Source organism: Crotalus tigris, unplaced genomic scaffold (genome assembly GCF_016545835.1).
Source record: "Crotalus tigris isolate CLP2741 ecotype Arizona unplaced genomic scaffold, ASM1654583v1 scf7180000018155.2402879, whole genome shotgun sequence".
Lineage (NCBI taxonomy): Eukaryota > Metazoa > Chordata > Lepidosauria > Squamata > Viperidae > Crotalus > Crotalus tigris.
In genome coordinates, this window is record NW_024096851.1 from 2,279,446 (window position 1) to 2,300,238 (window position 20,793).

The following is a 20,793-nucleotide window of genomic DNA, read 5'->3' on the forward strand; positions in this document are numbered from 1 at the left end:
AATTCCAAGACCATCGGAAATACCATGTTGGTTTCAACTGGAAGATTAATAATATGGAAATAAAATCCAACTTTCCTTACTTGCATATATGTTAATGGGTATATGTGATGCTTGCATTTTGTTCCTCAAATAATCGGTTCTACTATTTATTTGCTGCTAGTATTCCAAAGATGACAGTATGAAGTTTTTGTGAAATTTGCTATAGCAAATTTGGGCATAGGTGCTCGTGCTCACCAAAATGTAATTAATAGGTAAACCTGTTGTATGAATGAAAGATTAAATAGTAGAAATGTTCATGCTGCTTCTCATCAACTGATAAGCTTTTGTTTATGTAGAAGACAACCACTTAATTGTGAGACAATCTCACAGCATTCTAGAATGTTTCTCAACTCTTAATTAGTCCTCAGCTGTTTCAATTTACTGGGTAAATGAATGAGTGAATTAATTTATTAAACAAATTGCTATGGTTATATTGACCCTGTGAGTTCACCTTTTAACTATATATATATATATTATTTCAAAAGTTGTATGGCCTGTTACTCCATCATGAATTATAAGTTCAAGAATCATTTCAGTATCCAAATTGGTGGAATTACCGATACAGAGTTTGTGTCTTGCATTCAAATTAGCCCCGATACAGTTAGCAAAATCCTGATACACAAAACAATTTCGTGAGCAACATAAGTAATCCTTGACTTAAAGCTGTTTAGTGACCATAGATGTTATAGTGGCACTTTAAAAAGTGAATTATGACTGTTTTTCGCACTGAAGACTGTTGCAGCATCCCTATGGTCACGTGATCAAAATTCGGCTGCTTGGCAACTGACTCATACTTATGACGTTTGTAGTGTCCCAGGGTCATGTGATGACCTTTTGCAACTTTCTGACAAGCAAAGTCAATGGGGAAGCCAGATTCACTTAACAACAGTGTTTCTAACTTCACAACTGCAGCGATTCACTTAACAGCTGTGGCAAGAAAAGTTGTAAAGTGGGGCAAAATTCACTTAACTATCTCGCTTAGCAATAGACATTTTGGGCTCAATTGTCGTAAGTCGAGGACTACCTATACTTTGACTTGCTTTTGAGTTAAGATTTTTTTAGAATCATTCTTCCAATTTAGTTCACAAAGTTAAAAATAATTCTGTTGTGTTTTTAAAAGAATACACCTCACTTTTGGCCTATAACAAATGTTAGAAAGAACTTTAGGAAAACCAATTCAGCTAAACTGAAGAGTTATTTAAAAAGGCAACATGTCACACCATCCAATGAGGTTACTTGATATCTGCCTTTGCATGTATGCGTATATGTATAATACACAAACATACATACACAGAATAATGAAATCAAATTATCCTTTCCATTCTGCTACTAGTGAATCCCTTTTGTTATATTTCATGCTAAAACAGGAGTATTCTATACCCAATTCTTCAGGGACAAATTTGTACCAGAAATGGAAACAGAATACTTCTTAATCATTTCCCCGTAATCTACACCAAGGATCCCTAACCCTGGGGCCATGGACTGGTACCGCTCCATGGCTGATTAGGAACGGAGCCATGCAAATAGCGGGCAAGTGAGTGAAGCTTCATCTGTGCAGGATCTAGGTTGCGCACAAAACCACCCTTCTCCCGGTCCTTGGAAAAATTGCCTTCCACAAAACCAGTCCCTAGTGCCAGAAAGGTTGGAGACCGCTGATCTACAGTAATAATTGTAATTTTGTGAATGGACCAATATTTCAGTTCTTCCTGTGTTCAAAGAATTCAAGAGTACTATATGTCTGACAGCATTATAAAGTGAGAACATTGTAATGATGAAGATAGCCCTGTTTATGATTTTCTTAAAATGATAAATTTGCATAGAGAAATTTCCAAAAGTCAACTGATAAAACTATAATGACTCCTGATATCCAATATATATATTAAACCTGTGCACACTTTAAAAATGATTTTAGAAAGTGTTTCACATCTCAATACCATTTTGTTCTTTAAAGCAACACACCTTTTTTCAGACTTTCATGACAGTATGAAAAATGATTCCTCAAACTGTTGTGTGAGCAGCAATTTCCAGGATGCTAATAGTCCTAATGCACATTAATATTATGTTGATATTATATGAATTCAACACAGGTGTTATATCCAGGCACCCCAAAGTTATGAGGGGTCCTTGATGGTCTTTGACCTTGGTTGTTTTCTTGCAGACATTTTGTTATCCAAACTAGGTAACATCATCAGTGCTACTGGTAGTTACAGGCATGACTAGCACTGATGTTGTTACCTAATTTGGGTAATGAAACATCTGCAAGAAAACAACCAAGATCAGAGACCATCAAGACTTCTCATTTCAATCCTGACTACAAATATTCTCCTTTATTGGTATGCCAAAGTTAAAATTCTGCATAAAAAATTGAGAAGAAAAGTTTGTGTTTAATACATAATTGAGTATGGTATTTGAACAAATGTTTCTTTTAGGACTTATATTATATAGTTTTTATTTTATTACAAAGATTTTTATTCACTATACTGACTTCCTCATTTGGACCCAAGTAGTTGATACTACTGAACCAATACAACTTTGCTTTATAGACTTAGTACCTTGGATTTTATTCTACTTATTGAATATTAATGTCTGTGAACTGCTGGAATTTGGAAGAAGTGCCTTTCGAATATTCGTTTTGAAAATGTCTTAGTACAAATAAATCACAAGAAGCTTTACTTTAACAGACTATCTAATAGTATGCTTATTTTCAGCATATCTATTCGACTCAGGTCGTTAAATACTGAAAACAAATTTTTACAAGGTTATGAAACAATTTTTTTCCTTTTTAAAAAAAGTTAGCAAAAAGTATAGACATATAATTACAAATGTTAAAAATCTGACATTGCTCCAGTATCCTGTGCAAGACAAATGGCCTTGGAGACAGATTATGCACCAAGGTAGAGAAAAGCCACTTTGTTCATAATTTTTAAAAAAATCATATATGAAGATTATTAGCCATTCCAAACAGCTGAGAAGTAATAGCCATCTCTTTTTTCTTAAATCAGTGTATTGCAAACTCCCTTATTGCTTTAAATGAAAGTCTCCTGTGTTAAGTTCTAGTTTTCCTTTTATCTTCAAAAAGACTCTTCAGCATGTACACCTGAACAGCTGACACTACAATCATTACTGACAGGTTGACCATGGACCAGAAGTTTACCCTGTCGAAATTGCTTTCTTGTATGTTTCTATCACGAGCTTCAAATGCTTTGAGCAGGTTTTGAATCTGAATGCTTTTGCCAAGCCGAGCCTTCACACTGTTGACAGATTCCTAGTACAAACAAACAAACAAACACTAGTTTGAAAACCAAGTATTTTTAAAGAAAAAAAATTGAAGACAAGAAGTAGTCATCTGAAAATTACTACTAGTGTTGACACCGTGAGATCATGCTCCATGCCTTCTTTCCAGAGGCCATTGTTCCTAGCTCCAATGTTCTGGTCAAGAAATTTTTTATTCACATAGGCAGCTGAAAGGAATCTTCTGCTTTTCATATGTTATATACTACTAAAATATTGGAAGACCACAAATCATCCTCTTTCAGCCAGACTTGTTCAGCTAAAAATTCTTTTGATCTCAATGTTCTCTAAATATTTTTTTTCAATCTTAGCACTCTCAATACTGCTGATACTACAGTCTTTATATTTGTAAGTACAGGTAGTCCTCGTCTAATGACCATGATGGAGCTTAAAATTTAGGTGGCTAAGTGAGAAATTGGTTAAAAGTGAGTTTTGCCCCAATTTACGACCTTTCTTGCCACATTTGTTAAGTGAAACACTGCAGTTATTAACGTGGTTGTTAAGTGAATCTGGCTTCCCCATTGACTTTGCTCATCAGACGGTTGCAGAAGATAATCATATTAGCTCGGGACACTACAATTGTCATAAATATGAACCAGTTGTCAAACATCTGAATGTAAATCACCTGACCGTGGGGATGCTGCAAAATGGTCATCAGTCACTTTTCAGTGCCACTGTAACTTCGAACAGTCACTAAATGAACTGTTGTAAGTTGAAGACTACCTGCAAACTATTCCAGTGTTGATATTCCAAGCACATATACCCTTTTTATCTCATTCACTTTTCTTCCATCACAGAGGAAAAAAAACAGGAGTTTTCAAAACATTCTGAATTTGAACCATTTTGAATCCTAATAAAATGCCAATAACTATGTGTATGACATGAAGTAAGTGTTAAGGGACTCAAGAGGGATAGATGTGCAATAGCTGCCACATTTCCTTATTTTGGAATCCAATTCTGATTCAGTGAAAAAGAGAACAAACACATTTTAAGCACAAGTAGCTGTACATTCCACAAGGGATGGCTGTAACATACCAGAATGTCTTCTAACTTCATATCCAGAAGCTCAGTTCCAGTTGTGTATTTTTCCCAATCATCTTCATCTCCCATGTTATCTAAGATCAGTTCAAAGAAAATCATTTTCTCTGATAGGGTGCTAAACGTGTTGTCAAAGCAGAACATGTAATCACCTTCCTCTGTCTCCACTCTGTTAACATAAGACATTGCACTTTAATATACTGTATAGGCAGGTATATTACTATCAAGTCCCTTAATGACAGTATTCTGAAACTTTAAAATTATGCAGTGAATGTTACATCTTCTAAACTGCTGCAGCTCCCTGGGTCACTGTAGAAATTTGCAGGGATGCTGTGCGATATTTTAAATTACTGAGGAAAAGAGCAAAACTTAACATCTGTTGAATGTTGGCTTAATATTGCTGTTGCCCTCAAAAATTTCTCTTAAGCCCACGGTTTCCAAACTGTCATAACACAGCATACTGTGAAAGAATATAGAGGCACTAAAGACACTGTGAAGCAAAAAACTTTGCAAACTTCCAACCTAACATATTTCAGTTGCAGAAAGACAAGATTTTAAGTTAATTCTCTCTTTCCATAGTAGTTTTCTATACCTTGTTTCATATCTTTCAAAAAGATCTCTCCATCTTCTAGATGGTTTTTTTGAGGGGGAATGTACAGCAAGTATCCCTCACCTGTGAATTTTCTTCTACAAAACTCAGGATCTGCCAAGTGAGGCTTTTATCATTTTTAAACTTACGTGTGAACACCATCTGATTTTCTTTGTTCAAAAACTATGGTTTCATGTTTTGGCGATACTAGGTGAAAATCCACATCTAAACCGGCTCCATCTAGTACCTAAGAATGCAACAAAGATAGAAATTAAACCAGGGCTCATCAAGTTAAAAAATTGGCAAACGAGGTTTTTATAAACCTGTATTAAAATGAACAAAATGATATAACTTGGTGAACTGGACATGGAAGCTGTTGGGAACATCTAATTTGTATAGTAAGGGCGAACTGCAGATATAGTTGGTAATAGTATGTCAAAATATGTAATAGATTAGATAAACATGGCTCAAGATTTGTATGAAAACAGCATTTTTACTCTAGTATTTACTTGTTAGTCATGTTATGAAGAACAATCACAGCATTCTTTACAACCCCTCCCCCCCACACACAAAGATACTCATTCCATGGGTGGCAGCGTAGCATCTTCTTTGTTCCTATAACCCAAGTTATCTTGAGATGGTCAGCATATAAATTTTATACACAAACATAAATAAAAAAACTCCTTCCCAATAATGAGGTAATTTGAAACTAACTTTCTACTAACCTTGAATAGAATTGATCTACAAATTCATTTGTTTTGTCATTAATAAATCATGCTCCATAAAATACAGGGTAGCATACATAAGCAATAAGTAACAGTTAGTTCCTTACCACTGGTGAAGAAACTGCTCATATCCAATGTAGTAAAATTCTGGTTTAAACTATCTATTCATCTCAGTTAAGTTCGATTTAGGCTTATTTGGCTTTCACAATTTGAGTACGCTCCAGAATGATGTTATGTAGACTTGCCAGTTTTGAGCATCTAAAAACCAGTTTGGTCAAGCTGTGTCACTGATATTTAGCTAGTCTGTTTGCTCTGTAAAACAAACATGACCTATCACATTCCCTCAACCTAGACTGACCATCCCATGGACATGCAGGCGTCTCAGGTTCCTATTCCTAGCAAACATGGCCAATAGTCAAATTAGAAGAAATGATGGCATGCGTAACCTATTCATCTGGAATGTATACCAAGTTGGGGAAGGCTAGATTAGCCAGAGATGTGAATGCTTCCTGGTTTAAAGTTTTGATACTGCAAATTAATAAAGGCGAATAGGTTCCAAGCATCTGACTTGCTATTTTTATATTAAATCCAAGACAAAACTGAGAAACTGGCAAAATGATTGTCTTCACATGGTGGCCTTACGTCTCTGCAGTATTACTACAAGGTCTGTGCCTTGCCTTATCGCCATGTGAATCTGGGCACGGTGGCCAATACTTTACGTCACTTCTTTCCAGGGCCAAAAATAAATGTGCAGTGTAAGAGGAAAACCACAGATTTGAACTTTTTTCCAGGACAGTGCCTTTGAAGTGCATACTTCCCTCTTTAGCAAGGGTATTTCACTTTTGCGGGTTGAATCCAAAGTTTGCTTCTCTTGCCTTGCTGGATGTAACCACCGACTTTTGAAAACTCGGGCGCTGAACTTCAAGTTGGGGACACCAAGGCTCCTATAAACACACGAGCTGCCCCCCCCCCTTTTTTTTTGCTACCACGATTTTCACAGACTCCAGGAAGGCGACGATTCCCGATCTTCCACCTTCCTTCCTCACCTGGTACTCAATCTCCAGCGTGGCCTCCTTCTTCATGGTCTGAAAGAAGCACTCCTTCCGTCCGGCGGGCAACGTGAAGGTGAAGTCGCTATCTAGAGAAGCAACAAACGCGAAAGCTCCAGGCGGTGGGGGAAGCAGCAGCAACAGCAGCGAGACTAAGACTAGCAAGCGCTGCCCGGTCGCCGTCCTCATCCTCAAAAGCTTCGCGAGCGGGGAAGTCCGAAAACCGCAAGCCGCAAAGCGCAACTCGCGCCACCTCAAACAGGGCTAGTCTCACGCGTGGGGACGTACAGGGTTAGGATGGGGGAAGGGTTAATAGAGAAAGAATACCCACAATACACAGCCTGAGGAGGCGGGTTGTGTTAAGAAAGATACGCCCTTTTTAAAACGTCGGTCGGTCTCTGAGGAGCTGCTTTAAAGGGCTGGGCTTTGCAAGGCACTGTGGGAAATGTAGTCAGCCGTGCGTTCAGATTAGAGCGGGGAGCGGAAAGAATGCGACCCGCAGAACTACCACTCCCGAGGGTGGCGAGGAGCCGAGACAACGAACCAGTAGACGGCGACCGCTTCCTTTAAAAGCGTCTTCTATTCGCGGACATTTTTTTTTCCCCTACTTCATCCCGCGCGTTTAGAACGAGTTGTTTCCCAGGGCCACGAATTGAAAAGCAAAAGTAAAGAGAGCTACGCTGACTCCTTATATATATATATATATATAAGAGAAAAAAAAACGGAGGGAGGGAGGGGGCTAAGGAAGAGATTTTCGTGGGAGCGCCAATTCGAGCCTATCGAAGTCGGATTGCTTTTGTGACGTTATTCCCAACTGTCGAGCTTGGGAGCTCTTTTTATATTTGGACCACTGTAATGCGGCTCTTTCGAGCTCATTGCGGACACGAGGAGTGCTCACTGTATTTGGCGGGGTGAGGGGGGCGGAGAAACTAGAGTTGCTAAGCAACGGAAAGCTGTGGCCTGCAACCCGCGCGGTCGAGGCGGGCTCAGAAGCTGCGAGAGAAAGAAGGTGGCGGCGGCGGCGGCGGCTCTGAGGGGGAGGAGGGAGCGATTTATTTATTTGTTTTATTTTCACTTTTTTTTTGAGCTGCCCATTTCCCTGAGAGTTATTCTTTTGGGGAACGGACCCGGAGCACTGAGAGAAAACATGAAATTACGTAGAGGTGAGGGAGGAATATTGAGAGTCGCAACCGCTTGCTGGTGGCGCGGAGAACGAATTTGAATTTCGGGAATAAAGATGCGGTGGCGAAGCACTTCTGAGGAAAAATCGCCGTGGTGATGCGATAGGAAGGAGAATGGGACCTGGTTCAGGCTGTGATTGTGTTAGAATTGAGCTAGAGCCGTGTTTCTTAAGGCTTTTTTTCTTTCTCACGACCCTTTCTCTCTTTAAAAAATATGCAGGCTCTCCAAATAGCTTGTTTTTATGGTTTATATTTATCAGTATTTGCCATATTAGCAATTAAAATGGACACGTTCATAGACTATTTCTTGAGTCATGTAAAATATTAAGCCGATTAGCTATTAACAAAGTAATGGGGAAACCCCTATTTTTTAAAAAAAAAACAATAGGAAGAGTATCATGTTTTAAAATGCTTGCAAATATCCTCACTGTCTGGCAAATAATTTAGATCTCGAGGGCCTCTTGAAAGGGTCTTGGGGATCCCCAAGGATCTTAGGACCAGACATTTAAGGAATACTGAGCGTGAGGAATTAGTAACAAGGATCTCTTATCTTTGATATTTTTATGATGATTTTATTAGATTTTTAAAGTAGAAATATAAAAATTAAAACTAATAATGAAGATACAAAAGAATAAAGAGTGCAGAAAGAGAAAAATAATGTAAAAAGTGTTTCTGATTTTCTTTTACAACAGTTATGAGCATAATTTAAATTTACCTCTTAATCTAAGGTTACAGCTTTCATTTTTCCATTATCTACAATTTTTTTCTAATCATCAAACTGTATATCATAATTCCATTTTTTTTCTGTTTCATGCAGAAAGTCCAGAGGAGGTTCACAATCAGCATTAAATTAATCAGTGACTTTAATCAAAACTATCTATTTCGTCATCTCAGACAGGTGTATAACCTTTAACATCCACTCTTCCATTGTGGGTAATGTTGGATCTTTCCACAATTGTGCATATAAAAAGTCTTGCTGCGGCTACTGCGGCTACCATATATAAAAACAGAGTTTCATGAGGTTTTTTTCCACCTTTGGTCAATCTTGAAAGAAATACCTCTGATTTCAGTTGTATACAGATAGTCCTCAACTTACAACCATTCATTTAGTGACTGTTCAAAGTTATAATGGCACTGAAAAAAGTGATTTATGACCATTTTTCACACTTAACGATTGCTGCAGCCTCTCCGTGATCATGTGATCAAAATTCAGATGTTTGGCAACTGACTCATATTTATGACAGTTACAGTGTCGCAGGGTCATGTGGCCACCTTGGCGAACTTCTGCCAATCAAAGTCAATGGGGAAGCCAGATTCGCTTAACAAATATGTTACTAACTTAATAACTGCAGTGATTCACTTAATAAGGGTGGCAAGAAAGGTCATAAGATGAGTTGTAACCACTGTTTTGCTTAGCAACAAATTTTGGGCTCAGTTGTGATCCTAAGCTGAGGACAGCCTGTATGTTTTTAAAATCTTCTAAATAATGTATGCAGGGCTTTTTTTGTCATAACGCCCAGAACGGAGTTCCGGCACATTTTTTGGATGGAACCTTGTAGGGTAGGCAAGGCGGGTTGTATGATGTGTGTGAGTTCCGGCACCTTTTAATTTTTTTTACAAAAAAAGCACTGAATGTATGTATTTGAATTTAAAACTGTTTGGCTTTTTTACATGTCCACCAAGCGTGATAAAAAGTCCCTTGTTCACATTTTAGCATAAATTTGATGTACACCTATACATTTTAGACAATTTTTCCAGTGACAAATACCAACCATCTTTTTGTACAACTTCTCTTTAAGATTATAATAGGTGAATTTCAATCCTTTCATCCACATATTCTTGCATTGTTTCATTTGTATATCATAACCAAAAGTTTAGCCCATTTTATTATAAATTATTTCACTTTTTTTTGTTTCAAATTTTAACAAAAGTTTATTATTCATTTTAACAACATGTTTGTCAATTTGTATATAGACCTGAGAACAGGTTAATTCAGAATAAAGTTTAATAATGTTAACATATCATGTATAAGAGTGTGACATCAAAAGTATAAATGCATGTTAAAATGAGTGGTGTCTACCATTCAGAAAACCTAATCCAGTTAAAACTACTGTAACTCTAAAGAGCTTTCAAAGGAAAACGTGGTTTCAGTTATAAAAAAAGTTGTTCGATAATACTAGATAACAAAAACGATTATTTAAGTTGTCTTTCTAAATAAAGAGAACTTAATAAAACTGAATATGTACTGTACATATCAAACTATGAACTTAATTCTTCTAAAGAGCTGCCTCATCTAGGTTGAAATTGTCCTCTTGTATTTCCTTCAGTGGTCTAATCAGGAAATCTTTTCTGGATTAAAACTCAATTTAGCTCTAATCCAGTTCATCACTACCATGAGTCCCAGATTCAGTATATCAGCATCAAGTACCTTGATGATTCTCCTAATAAAAATTTCGAATGAACCCTGAAGAATACCATACATCTGTATTTATGCAATATTAATGTACTAATACAGTATGAAGGAGAGGAGTACAGCATTATAAACAGCATTATCTTTAAAACAATCTCCATGGTATTCAAATCAGTACAATATAGGCCCTATGTTGGTTGGGTTTCTGTTAACTAGAATATGTGAATTATGCACTCTTTGTATTTATGTAAGACTCTTTCTTCTATTTGTTACCTTATATTCATCATTGGGTGTCATTTAGCTTACAGTTTTCCTGTATATTAAAAATGACCATAAATTGAAGTTTGTTTCAAAATAACTAATTGTTTGATAGTTATTAATGTTAAGAAACAGTAGTATGAAAGTGGCTGAATGTATTTGTGCAGCTAGAGTTAACATCTTGCTTTCTGTAATGATATTTAAAAAGCAATTTTTCAAACAGTGAAAGGTGGTTATATTACTATTCTCTTTTTAGTTATTTGTTTCAGACAAATGAATATAAATGGAACCTAACTTATGGGATTCTAGTGATCAACAGGAACATGTGGAAGATTTACTTGCTAACATTGTAGCATTAAGAGGTCATCTAAAGAAAACAGAAAAAAATTTACAAGACTTGGGAGAACAGCTTTATAGGTATAACTGTAGCACTAAAGTTTAGTAACTGATATACTTATTTACATTGTTTATATCCTAACTTTGAGATCTTCTGTCAGAATTAGTGTAAAAAATTGAAGTAATGTGTTTCTTTTGTTTTTCCAGTAATAATTCACATAATTCTGAACTTGGCATTCATGACAGTGAGCTTGAAATTTTAACACTGGAAGATCTTGTTGATCCTTCTGAATTACAGAATAACACTGTGAGCAAAATGTCTTGGCATAACAGTGATTCTTCAAGGAAACCCAGGAGCAAAGTAATTATTTGAGAATTTGCTCATTTCTAGCAGTATCCCTATGTTAGTTTTGGTTTACCTCAAATCCTGATACTGTTGATCCTAAAAATTCAAAATGAATAACATTTGTGTTTATTATAAATGCTTTCTTTTGTAGTCATATTCACTGGCTTTTGATAAGAGCATGGAAGAGGAAAATGAACTACTAAGAGACAAACTGAATGTAGTCCGTGAAAACAATGCCTCATTAATTTCTCAGAACCACAAACTAATGAATGAAATTGAAACTATAAAGTTTGAACTGAACCAGGCAAGAGCACAAGTACGTGTATTACATGCTGTATTGTTAACTATACCCTATAATATTCTCCTTTATGTTGAACTGTAATGTGTAATGTTTTTATGTTAGTACTTAAGAATACTTAGCTGCAGTTTTTAGTATTACCTTGGCTCAGATTTGGAGGAGTGAATTTTAAAGTGGCATAATGATGTATCTTTACTGTATTAAAACCATTGTTCCATATTATATAAAGAAAAAGCTACTTGGTTTTACGGACTATAAAGCTTGAGAGATACCTTATTTCTTTCATACATTACATTTTAAGCATTCACAGCAATATTAGGTCACCAAAAATGTTACTTATGAATCAATCCTAACCTTGCAACATTTTTATAGCTGTGTTTTACGATATAATTCTCAATGTTTTAAACATAGCTTTAAGTGAAAAAGGCAAATATTCTTCATAGAATATTTTTATTTCTCTTGTGTTATTGATTAACTTAAAGTTTCATGCTATGTGCAGATTAAAAATATTGGAAATTGGTAAAGAAATAATTATATTGGTTATTGAAGTTAATTGTCTACTGGAAGTAGCAAAAATATAGATTAAAAAAAAGTTTGTAATCAAATGTGTGCAAATGATCTTTTAAAAAGAACAATAATGGATTCTTCCTTTTCCCCTTATTTTTCTAGATATCTTTCCTGGAATCTACTTTGGGTACACGTTCAGTCCATATTCCAATATTAGAAGAACAGTTAGCAAGCTTGGAAGCAGATGTTCATGCTCAGGATAGTCTTCTAAAGTAATAATTGTTTAAATTAATTTTTCTAATTTGCAAGGTTGATTCATTCACTATTTTTCACTTGGAGCTTGGCTCACTAATTTCAGATTGAGATGAAAGTTTGTACACTGTATCAAGTTGGGATTTCCTTTCTGAAAATAAGATATGCTCTAGTCTAAGCTCTCCAATTCTGGGAATTCTTTATCTCTTGCTCTGAATGAGATTGCACTACCCCAAACAGAGCCAGAGCAAAATTAGGAGTCCTCCTAAACTTATAGCTCCTGTTTGAGAAACAGGTAGCAACTGTGACCAGGTCAGTCTTTGCAGAGCTTTGTGTGTGTGCCAATTGCACCCTTTCCTTGGATAGGAATCTCTGCTCACTGTCACTCATCCTTTGGTCATCTCCTGCATAGACTAGTGTCTATAGTCTATTGGATCTTGTTAATTAGCATTGCTGAGATATTTGTATTGTGTCTGTAGTGATGTGTTTGTCTGTTTGCTTGTTGTAATTTAAATTGCCAATTGTCTACTTATTTTCTATTTGGGAGGGGGGGTTGATGTTTTTAAATTATTATTGTTATTAGCTGCCAGAGTCTTTAGTTTGAAGTGCGTAGTGAGAAGGAAAAAAGGAAGGAGGGAAGGAAGGTCCCCTTCCTATCCTCTTAGAAAACTAGTTTGAATACAGATAGTTGTTGACTTATGATAGCAATTGGGATTTCCATTGGTAAATTATGTCATAAAGTGCAATACCATCACTTAGCAATGGCAATCTCTTTGACTCCTGGTCGTTGTCATTAAGCGAGTACCTTGAATGTTAGCAATGCAACTTCCTGCTGGCTTCCCATAATCAAAGTCAATGGTAAAGCCAATAGGAAGTTGCAAGTCCATGTCCACAGGTAGATGAGTGGGATAGAGTGAGGGTGTGCAGGGATGGGTAAGGAATGTACATGAGATCCACTGCATGGCATGGCAAGTGCCATGTGAGTGCACAAGAGGTGTGCAAAAGGCATGGGTCAGGGAGGGTGTGCAAAAGATACAAAGCAGGGAGAGTATGTGACAGGTATGGTGTGGTTAGTAAGTGCAACTATGCACACAAGAATTGTGTGAATTGGGGAGAGTGCAACATGGTGTGCAAGAGGCAAGTCACTGGCAGGATTGGGGAGAGTGCAGAAGGTGCCATTCAGTTGAGAAGGGTGCACAAAGGTATGTGACTGGCACCATGCAGGTCAAGGAGGGTGCCCGGGGATATGGGTGCGATGGGTGTGCAAGAGTGTGTGAGTGGGTGATGCAAGTGCAGAGGGACTTGGGAGAGGTGCATGAATGGGAGAACCTTAACCTAGTGGCTTCCCTGCTGGCTTCCCCATTGTCTTTTTGGGGAAGCTGGTAGGGAAGAAGACAAATAGCAATCATATGATTGTGAGGTACTTGACTCAATTATAAGCGTGAATGGGTTACTAAGCACCCAGATCAGTATCATGTGACTGCAGAGGTGCTGTGACTGACAGAACTCTGAGGACTAGTCATAGCCACTACTGTAACTTAGAACAGTTGCTGACCTAATTGTAGATCAAGGATAAATAATGTTCTGATCTTTAGTGCAGGAGTCCCCAACCCCTGGACCGTAGCCCATTACTGGACCTTGAGCCATTTGGAACCGGGCTGCGGAAGTGGCGAGTGAGCACACGGGCATCCCCACTTGTACAGGCAGAGGGCAAGGACATGTGCGCTCTCTCCATTTGCACGAGTGGCAGGCATATATGCCCACTGCTTGTATGGAACCAACCCTCTCCCCCCCCCGGGCCAAAAAGGTGGGGAACTCCGCTTCAGTATATTACTCTGGCCATTTATTTCAAATTTCTATACTGAAAATATGATTGGAGTAGGGGAGATGAGAATGCTTTCCAGCTGTTAATATTCATTAGCCAATATCTTTGCTATGTAAACTTACCATACTGTTTTAAAATCTATATTCTTAATTGTCTTTAGAGATACAGAAGATAAATTAGAGGAAAGCCAGAAAATGCTAATGGAAAAAGAATATGATTTGCAGAAATTAAAGGAGGATTATAGAATAATGAAGCATGATTTAATTGGACGGACCAAACAAGGGAAGAGGTGACAAAAATATTTTTTAAATACAGTAGCATTCAGCAAAAATCCAAATTCAGTAAAGGAAAGACCATCAAGGAAATTAACACCTGGGCAATTCCAGTCACTAGATGCACAGATGGAATAATGGACTGGACTCTACTTAAATTTACAATTATTATGACTGATGGGATCACTGGGTATTTTAATGAAATGGCTGCTGCTGAGTAACAATTTGGGGAAGGCCAAACTGATCTTTCTGCAGAGACATTGAAATAGTCCTTCTGTTTTCTCTCTCTTTTGTTTATAGCTGTTATTGACATGGAAATAAATGAGAGTATCTTACTTGTACAATTCTTTAGTTGGAGAGAAGAAATAATATCTGACATTTCCAATTTGCATAGGGTTTACTTTCAGAGTTAAATTTATTGGCTTAAAAATAGATGTAAAAAATTATCAGTCCATTTTACATTGTTGCTCTATTTTAGTGAATGAGCATATTCTGTGATATAACTACTCAACTTGAAGTTTGGTGCTGTGCTCTGAGCCACATTAGAAATTTACTTATTTATTGAATTTATATGCTGCTTATCTTGCTATTAAGCAACTTTGGGAGGTTTACAACATGTTCTTGCATCAATAGATTTGCTTATGAAGGAATATTTGACCAAAGCTAAATTTATTCTTAATTTCTCATGAAAAATATATAATTTTGATTCCTTGACGTTTTGAAGCTCTTTATGTAAACCTTTAAAAACTGAGGTATGTTTGAATGAAATCCAACAAATACGTATTATCTGTTGTTCAATTATTGCCCTTTTGTTGATGAACCATTATTTTATTTCACCTCTTTAAACTGAACAACTTTAAATTTCCATTTAAAGAACTGAACAGCAAAGAAATGAAGCTCTGTATAATGCTGAAGAGTTGACAAGAACATTTAAACAATACAAAGAGAAAATAACTAATAAATTGGAAAAGGTAAGAAAAGACTCCAAGATATTGATAATTTTAATAGAACATTTTATATACCCTGAAGCTATGAATTCAACTATTAGTTCTAAAACTAAAGTCACTACTGTTGTTTAATATGCTTTTGCCTGTACCATAATAGCAACTTAGCCAATAAAAAATCAGATTTACTCTATATCAGAAATATAACTCCTTGTTGTTAAAAGGTTTGGAGGATAGAGACAGAATATAATGCCAGTTTATAAGAATATCGAAGGATACAGATATACCCAAAAAAAGTCTATTTGTCCTAAATGAGCTCATAATTCAATAGACGTGCTTACGATTGTATTATTTTTATGTATTTGCTTCATTTTCATTCTACCTACTCACCAAACTCTAGGAAAATAATCCATCATAAAATAATACCTGCAAAGAAAGAAACAAAAATAACACAAATTACACGTAGTTCTCAAGTTACAATCATTTATTTAGCAACTGTTCAAAGTTACAATGGCACTGAAAAAAATGACTTATAACTGATCCTCCTACTTCCGACCGTTGCAGCATCCTAGCGATCACATGATCTAGGTGCTTGGCAGACTGATTTTATTATTTGGATAAATAGTGGGTTGATTGGTTCTAAATAATATATTACTTTTATTCAGGTCCAAGTTGAAGAACAAATTTTAGAAAAAAAATTAATGAACTGTGTAAATGAAAAGGAGAAGTTGCTCACACAATGTAATGCCTATAAAAGTGAGCTTGAAAACATAAAAGATCAATTGAGGTAAGGGTCAGTCTATGTTAGATTTTGGCATTTAAACAAACATAGAATTGCTTTTATGATCATGAGGTCTTCTGACATTTAATAATGATTAATAAAAATAGTTGTATGTCCCATTCAAGCCCTATAACTGGTAAGTAGCTACCTTTGTGCATATTTTGTGAAGTATATAGTTTTAATATTAAGGGTAACTTGATTCTTCATATTCTTGTGTATTGTTTTGTATTCCACAGAAGATTTAGATTTTAAAATACCGGTATTAGTGTTAGGTTATAATCAAATAGGTTGTGAGAGCCAGTAGGATGTAGTGGTTAAGACACTTGGTTAGAAATTGGGAGGCTGTAAATTCTAGTCCTGCTTTAGGCACAAAGCCAGCTGGGTGACCTTGAGCCAGTCAATCTCTTTTCGGGAAGCAGGCAGTGGCAAAACACTTCTGAAATCTTGACAAGAAAACTGCAGGGATTTGTCCGAGCAGTAACCAGAAGTTAAGACTGGCTTAAAGGGACACACAAATAGGTATATATTGCCCTGTCTGGTGGCAATAAATAGCTTAAGCCAAAAGCTTTTGAAAATGGAAAAATCACTGAACAATCTTTTATAATATAACATGCAATTGGTTTATTGCAAAGGTGGTCAAAGTTTGAGGGGAGTGAGATTTAAATCTTCCAATTTGAAACGCCATTTCTTACCCACTGGCAAATGCTTCCAATAATAAAATTGTTTCCAAACAGGTATATGGAGCTATTTTTTTCAGAGGCATGGGAGAAAGACTTGATGGATTATCTTTATTATTATAGACCTACCTTATTATTGAGTTTATTGGGGGGGGGCTCTATGTGTATCTAGAACCACAGGATGCCACTCTGTGGTTATTCATGGCAGGCCTTATGTAAAGTGACATCTATATTTTGGAATATCATCTTCCCTGAAATTTGTGAGGTATCCACTGTTACATCTAGGCATCTGTTGGAGATTAATCCCTTTTGTCAGGTCTTTTTTGCATGAAAGCTAGCTTAATATTTTTCCCCTTTTCCTTTTCTTTTCCTTTTTTCTTACTGTATATTTTTATATTTTTGTAATTCATACTTTTTATAGTGTATTTTGGTATAAAACGTGATATATAGGTAGCCCTCAGTTGCTTAAACAGATGTCCGAACAGGAGCTTTATGGCCCGCAAAGCACTTCTGACCATAAAATGTCATTCCAGCACGCACGCACACACACACACACACACACACACACACACACAGTAGTCATATGATTGTATTTTGGGTGCTTGGCAACTTGCTTGCCTTTGTGACTGGTTGCAGCATCCTGTGGTCACATGCCTGCAATTTGTGACTTTCAGAAGAAAGGGTTCACACAACCCCCATTCACTTAACGATTGGGGATTCGCTTAAAGACCACTACAAAAAATGTTGTGTCTGGGCATGTGAATGCCTCAACTTACAACTGGAATCCAGTCCTAATTGTTGTCATAGGTTGAGGACTAACTATAAAATATTTTGAATAATCATTTTGAAAAGGAAAAAAATTGACAGTTAAAATTCAGAACTACTGTATTTGCGATAGTTGGATGCCACAAATTAGATGCTGGAAATTGCCAACTCTTAACTTATTGTCCATACATTTTATGGTTCACAAAGGGATGTTATGTGCAAAACAGAGTCTTAATTTCAGTTTTTAGCTGTTAGGGATATTTCTATAAAACTCTACAGAAAACTGAAGTATATTGTTACTGTATTTTTCGAAGAATTATACTACTGTAAAAAAACAAATACATCCCTGGCCACCATTTAACCTCTTTTCTGGCAGTAGACAACACCGCACAATTTTCTCTGATGTTGCAAGTCCCAAAACATAAAACTGGTTAGCTTCTGAGAAAATACGGACTATTTAATTTTCTTTATCTTTTTAGATAAGTGAATAGACAGTTGCACAGCTTGATATTTAGAATCCACTTCCAAAATAAAATTGTGCATCAAACAATTATTGTTCAAAAATTCATGCTGAGAATAAGATAATCTTGAAGAACTATTTATTTTGTTTTGCATTTTAGACAACTAACTGAAGAGAACTGTATTGGAACACAAAACCTTAAAAGCATGGAAGCAAAACTGTCTGAAATGGAATTTTTGCTTAAACATACTCAGCAAAAGAATCAGATACTTGAAAATAAACTTCAAGAACAAAAAACAACACTTGAAGAAAAAAGTGCCATAATAAATGAAAATGAAGATTTAAAAGGACTAATTGTACAACAAAAAGATCAGCTTAACTTGTATTGTCAAGAAATTCAACGTTCAAAAATTGAATTGAAAACTTTAGAAAATGTTATTTTCCAGTTGACCCAAAGTTCATCAAAAGAGGTACAATGATTTCTCTGATATTTTTGAAGGATCTATTAACAGTGTGTCTCTCAGGGGACAGGTGTACTTGTGAGGTGGCTCCATTATTGTTAACGTCCCTCTATCATTTTCTTGCTTAGTTCTGCTTTTATAGTTTTTTATGTGTTTAATAATTATGTCGTGATTTTAAGAAATTGTTGTTTTATATCTACTTTTTAACTGGATTATTGTACATCACCCAGAATTATTTTTGGTGAGATGTGTGGCCATATAAAATTGAAAAATAAATAAATAAATGGTATCTATGAATGACTTCTCAATAATTGTAACAAATTTTGCTTTATATTTGTTTCTGTTTTTGCTCATTCTTTAGGCTAATCACTCTAATGAAATGTGCAGTAATTGGTCTGAAACAGATAGTCTTCTGAAAGAAGAGCTAAGGTATTTTAACTGTAACTTATTAAGGATCAAGTAAATTCATTATGAGTTATAAAAAAATAAATAAATTATCATACACTATTTTTCTTAGACAGAAAATTAACTTTCAAGAAGCAGGAATTCAGAAACTTCAGACAGAATATATGGCCTGTAAGCTAGGTCAAGTTTTCTCTGATGATGATGAGGGACAGAAATTGAATGGCCTAGAAATTGAACCAGTAAAACTCAGTGGAAATCAGACAGGTACGTATAATTGTTATATGACCTCAGTAGTAAGGCAGTGTATTTCTGCAAATTTAACAGAAAAAAATGTAAGTTGTTTCTAGAATACTAGTTAGTTGCTTCTCCAAAATACTCCATTTGAAAGTACAATAAATGGCAAGAATATCCATTATGCTTAAATCTGACTAGCACCACAGTAGTATAAAGCTAAACAGGTCCTAGGTTATGTAAAAATGGTAGGTCATGTTTATGCTTGATATGGCATTTACTGAAGTAATTTTTCTTCTTTGAGGCATTATGTTCTTTTGCATTGGGAAGGCAACTTTCTTGGGAAGTCAGAACCATGTTTTGTTAAGCTGTAGATAACCTCACAGCAAGAGATGAGTTAATTTTCAGCCCTTTTCTCAATTTTTACAAATGGTAATATGAGCTGAAGGCTTTGTGAAGCAAATTGTTTCTATGTTCACTCTTAATTTTGAGATACATGCCTCCCTTTCAGTCACGCTCCTTCAAATTGTTTTATTATGTTTTTGGCATGTTCTTGGAGGGCCACAGGTTGTCCACCTATAAGCTGCCTGATTTGTATGGCAGATTTGATTAACAATACAGCATTGTAATGTGATCAGAATAACAAACATTCGGGACCACACTGGGAAGGAAAATTTAGAGCAATTCACTTCACTTTTCTAGCAAAAACTTCTACCAGCATAAAATGGTCTTTTTGTTGCCATTAGAGCAGGCATGTCAAACTTGCAATGTCACATGATGTCTCGTGACTTTTTCCCCATTGCCGGCAATGGGGTGGGCGCGGTTTTGGCGTGACGCATCCGGCCCGTGGGCCAGCAGTTTGACATGCCTGCATTAGAGGGACAATGAGTCTGGATTTAAATCATGGTTTCATTGAGGTAAAGCGGAAATGGTTAACTTCCAATGTAACAAAAAAGTAATCAAAGAAACAAATAAGCTTGTTTGATGATAAACAAGTTTCAGAAGTAAAACACAGTGACCTTACTTCAGTAGGCAGAAAAACTGATCAAACGGTCTTATTTTGTACTTGGCACAAGTGAGTATTATTGTTGCAAATAAATGCATATTTGTTTACAGTGGTTCTCAACCTTTTTAATGCCGCGACCTCCAACCGGTCATAAGTTGAGGACTACTCAACTGGTGCAGCACCGTTTGCAGAATGGGACTTTTGGTGGGCTCAGCAGGGCAGAGACAGCCTGGACAATTCCTATTGGCTTTTGAAAGCCAATAGAATAAAAGGGAGTCTATTTTATTGGCTTTCAAAAGCCAATAGAATAAAAGGGAGTAGCACAGCTAAGGAAAACGGGGGGAAAAATGGTGGACTGCGTTGTTTGGCGACCCCTGTGAAATGGTCGTTCGACCCTAAATGGGGTCCCGGCCCACAGGTTGAGAACCACTGGTTTATGCATATGTGGTAAATAGAACATATCAAAATCAGCCTTCTAAGATTCAGTGAGAGAAGCTGACATTTTGAGATTTCTGCTCTTTGTGTATAGCAGTGCTTCTCAATTATTTTCTGTCATGCCCCCCTAGGAAGAAGAAAACATTTCGCGCCCCCCGCGCGACTGTAAATAGTATCATTTGTCTATATTTCCTCGTAAATAGTATCATTTG

The 20,793-nt window shown here is 36.3% G+C and overlaps 2 protein-coding genes across 8 annotated transcripts in view; one reads left to right on the top strand and one right to left on the bottom strand.

Annotated features, from left to right (window-relative positions):
- Window positions 1-2,403: 2,403 nt before the first annotated feature.
- On the bottom strand, window positions 2,404-6,920 carry TMED5 (transmembrane p24 trafficking protein 5). The gene is made up of 4 exons (XM_039348523.1): window positions 6,729-6,920; window positions 5,107-5,204; window positions 4,366-4,537; window positions 2,404-3,304 (listed from the first exon to the last, which is right to left on the bottom strand). The coding sequence occupies exons 1-4, from the start codon at window positions 6,918-6,920 to the stop codon at window positions 3,086-3,088; spliced, it is 681 nt and encodes a 226-aa protein (XP_039204457.1). The 3' UTR covers window positions 2,404-3,085.
- Window positions 6,921-6,967: 47 nt separating this feature from the next.
- The window catches only part of CCDC18 (coiled-coil domain containing 18), a 38,034-nt gene continuing 24,208 nt past the window's right edge, over window positions 6,968-20,793 (top strand). For 3 of the 7 annotated variants that reach the window (XM_039348521.1, XM_039348522.1, XM_039348516.1), the window contains exons 1-11: window positions 7,413-7,894; window positions 10,837-10,997; window positions 11,124-11,277; window positions 11,414-11,578; window positions 12,230-12,339; window positions 14,305-14,433; window positions 15,291-15,387; window positions 16,026-16,147; window positions 18,204-18,513; window positions 18,866-18,933; window positions 19,022-19,173. In XM_039348521.1, coding sequence (XP_039204455.1) covers window positions 10,864-10,997; window positions 11,124-11,277; window positions 11,414-11,578; window positions 12,230-12,339; window positions 14,305-14,433; window positions 15,291-15,387; window positions 16,026-16,147; window positions 18,204-18,513; window positions 18,866-18,933; window positions 19,022-19,173 — 1,441 coding nt within the window. In that variant the 5' untranslated portion in view covers window positions 7,413-7,894; window positions 10,837-10,863. The other 4 variants (XM_039348518.1, XM_039348519.1, XM_039348520.1 and 1 more) reach the window with 4 other exon arrangements.

Coding starts and splice junctions, on each gene's coding strand:
- TMED5 (XM_039348523.1), bottom strand. CDS start 6,920: ATGAGGACGGCGACCGGGCAGCGCTTGCTAGTCTTAGTCTCGCTGCTG. Junction 5,205..6,728: donor CGCTGGAGATTGAGTACCAG/GTGAGGAAGGAA, acceptor TTGCATTCTTAG/GTACTAGATGGAGCCGGTTT. Junction 4,538..5,106: donor AAATCAGATGGTGTTCACAC/GTAAGTTTAAAA, acceptor TTATGTTAACAG/AGTGGAGACAGAGGAAGGTG.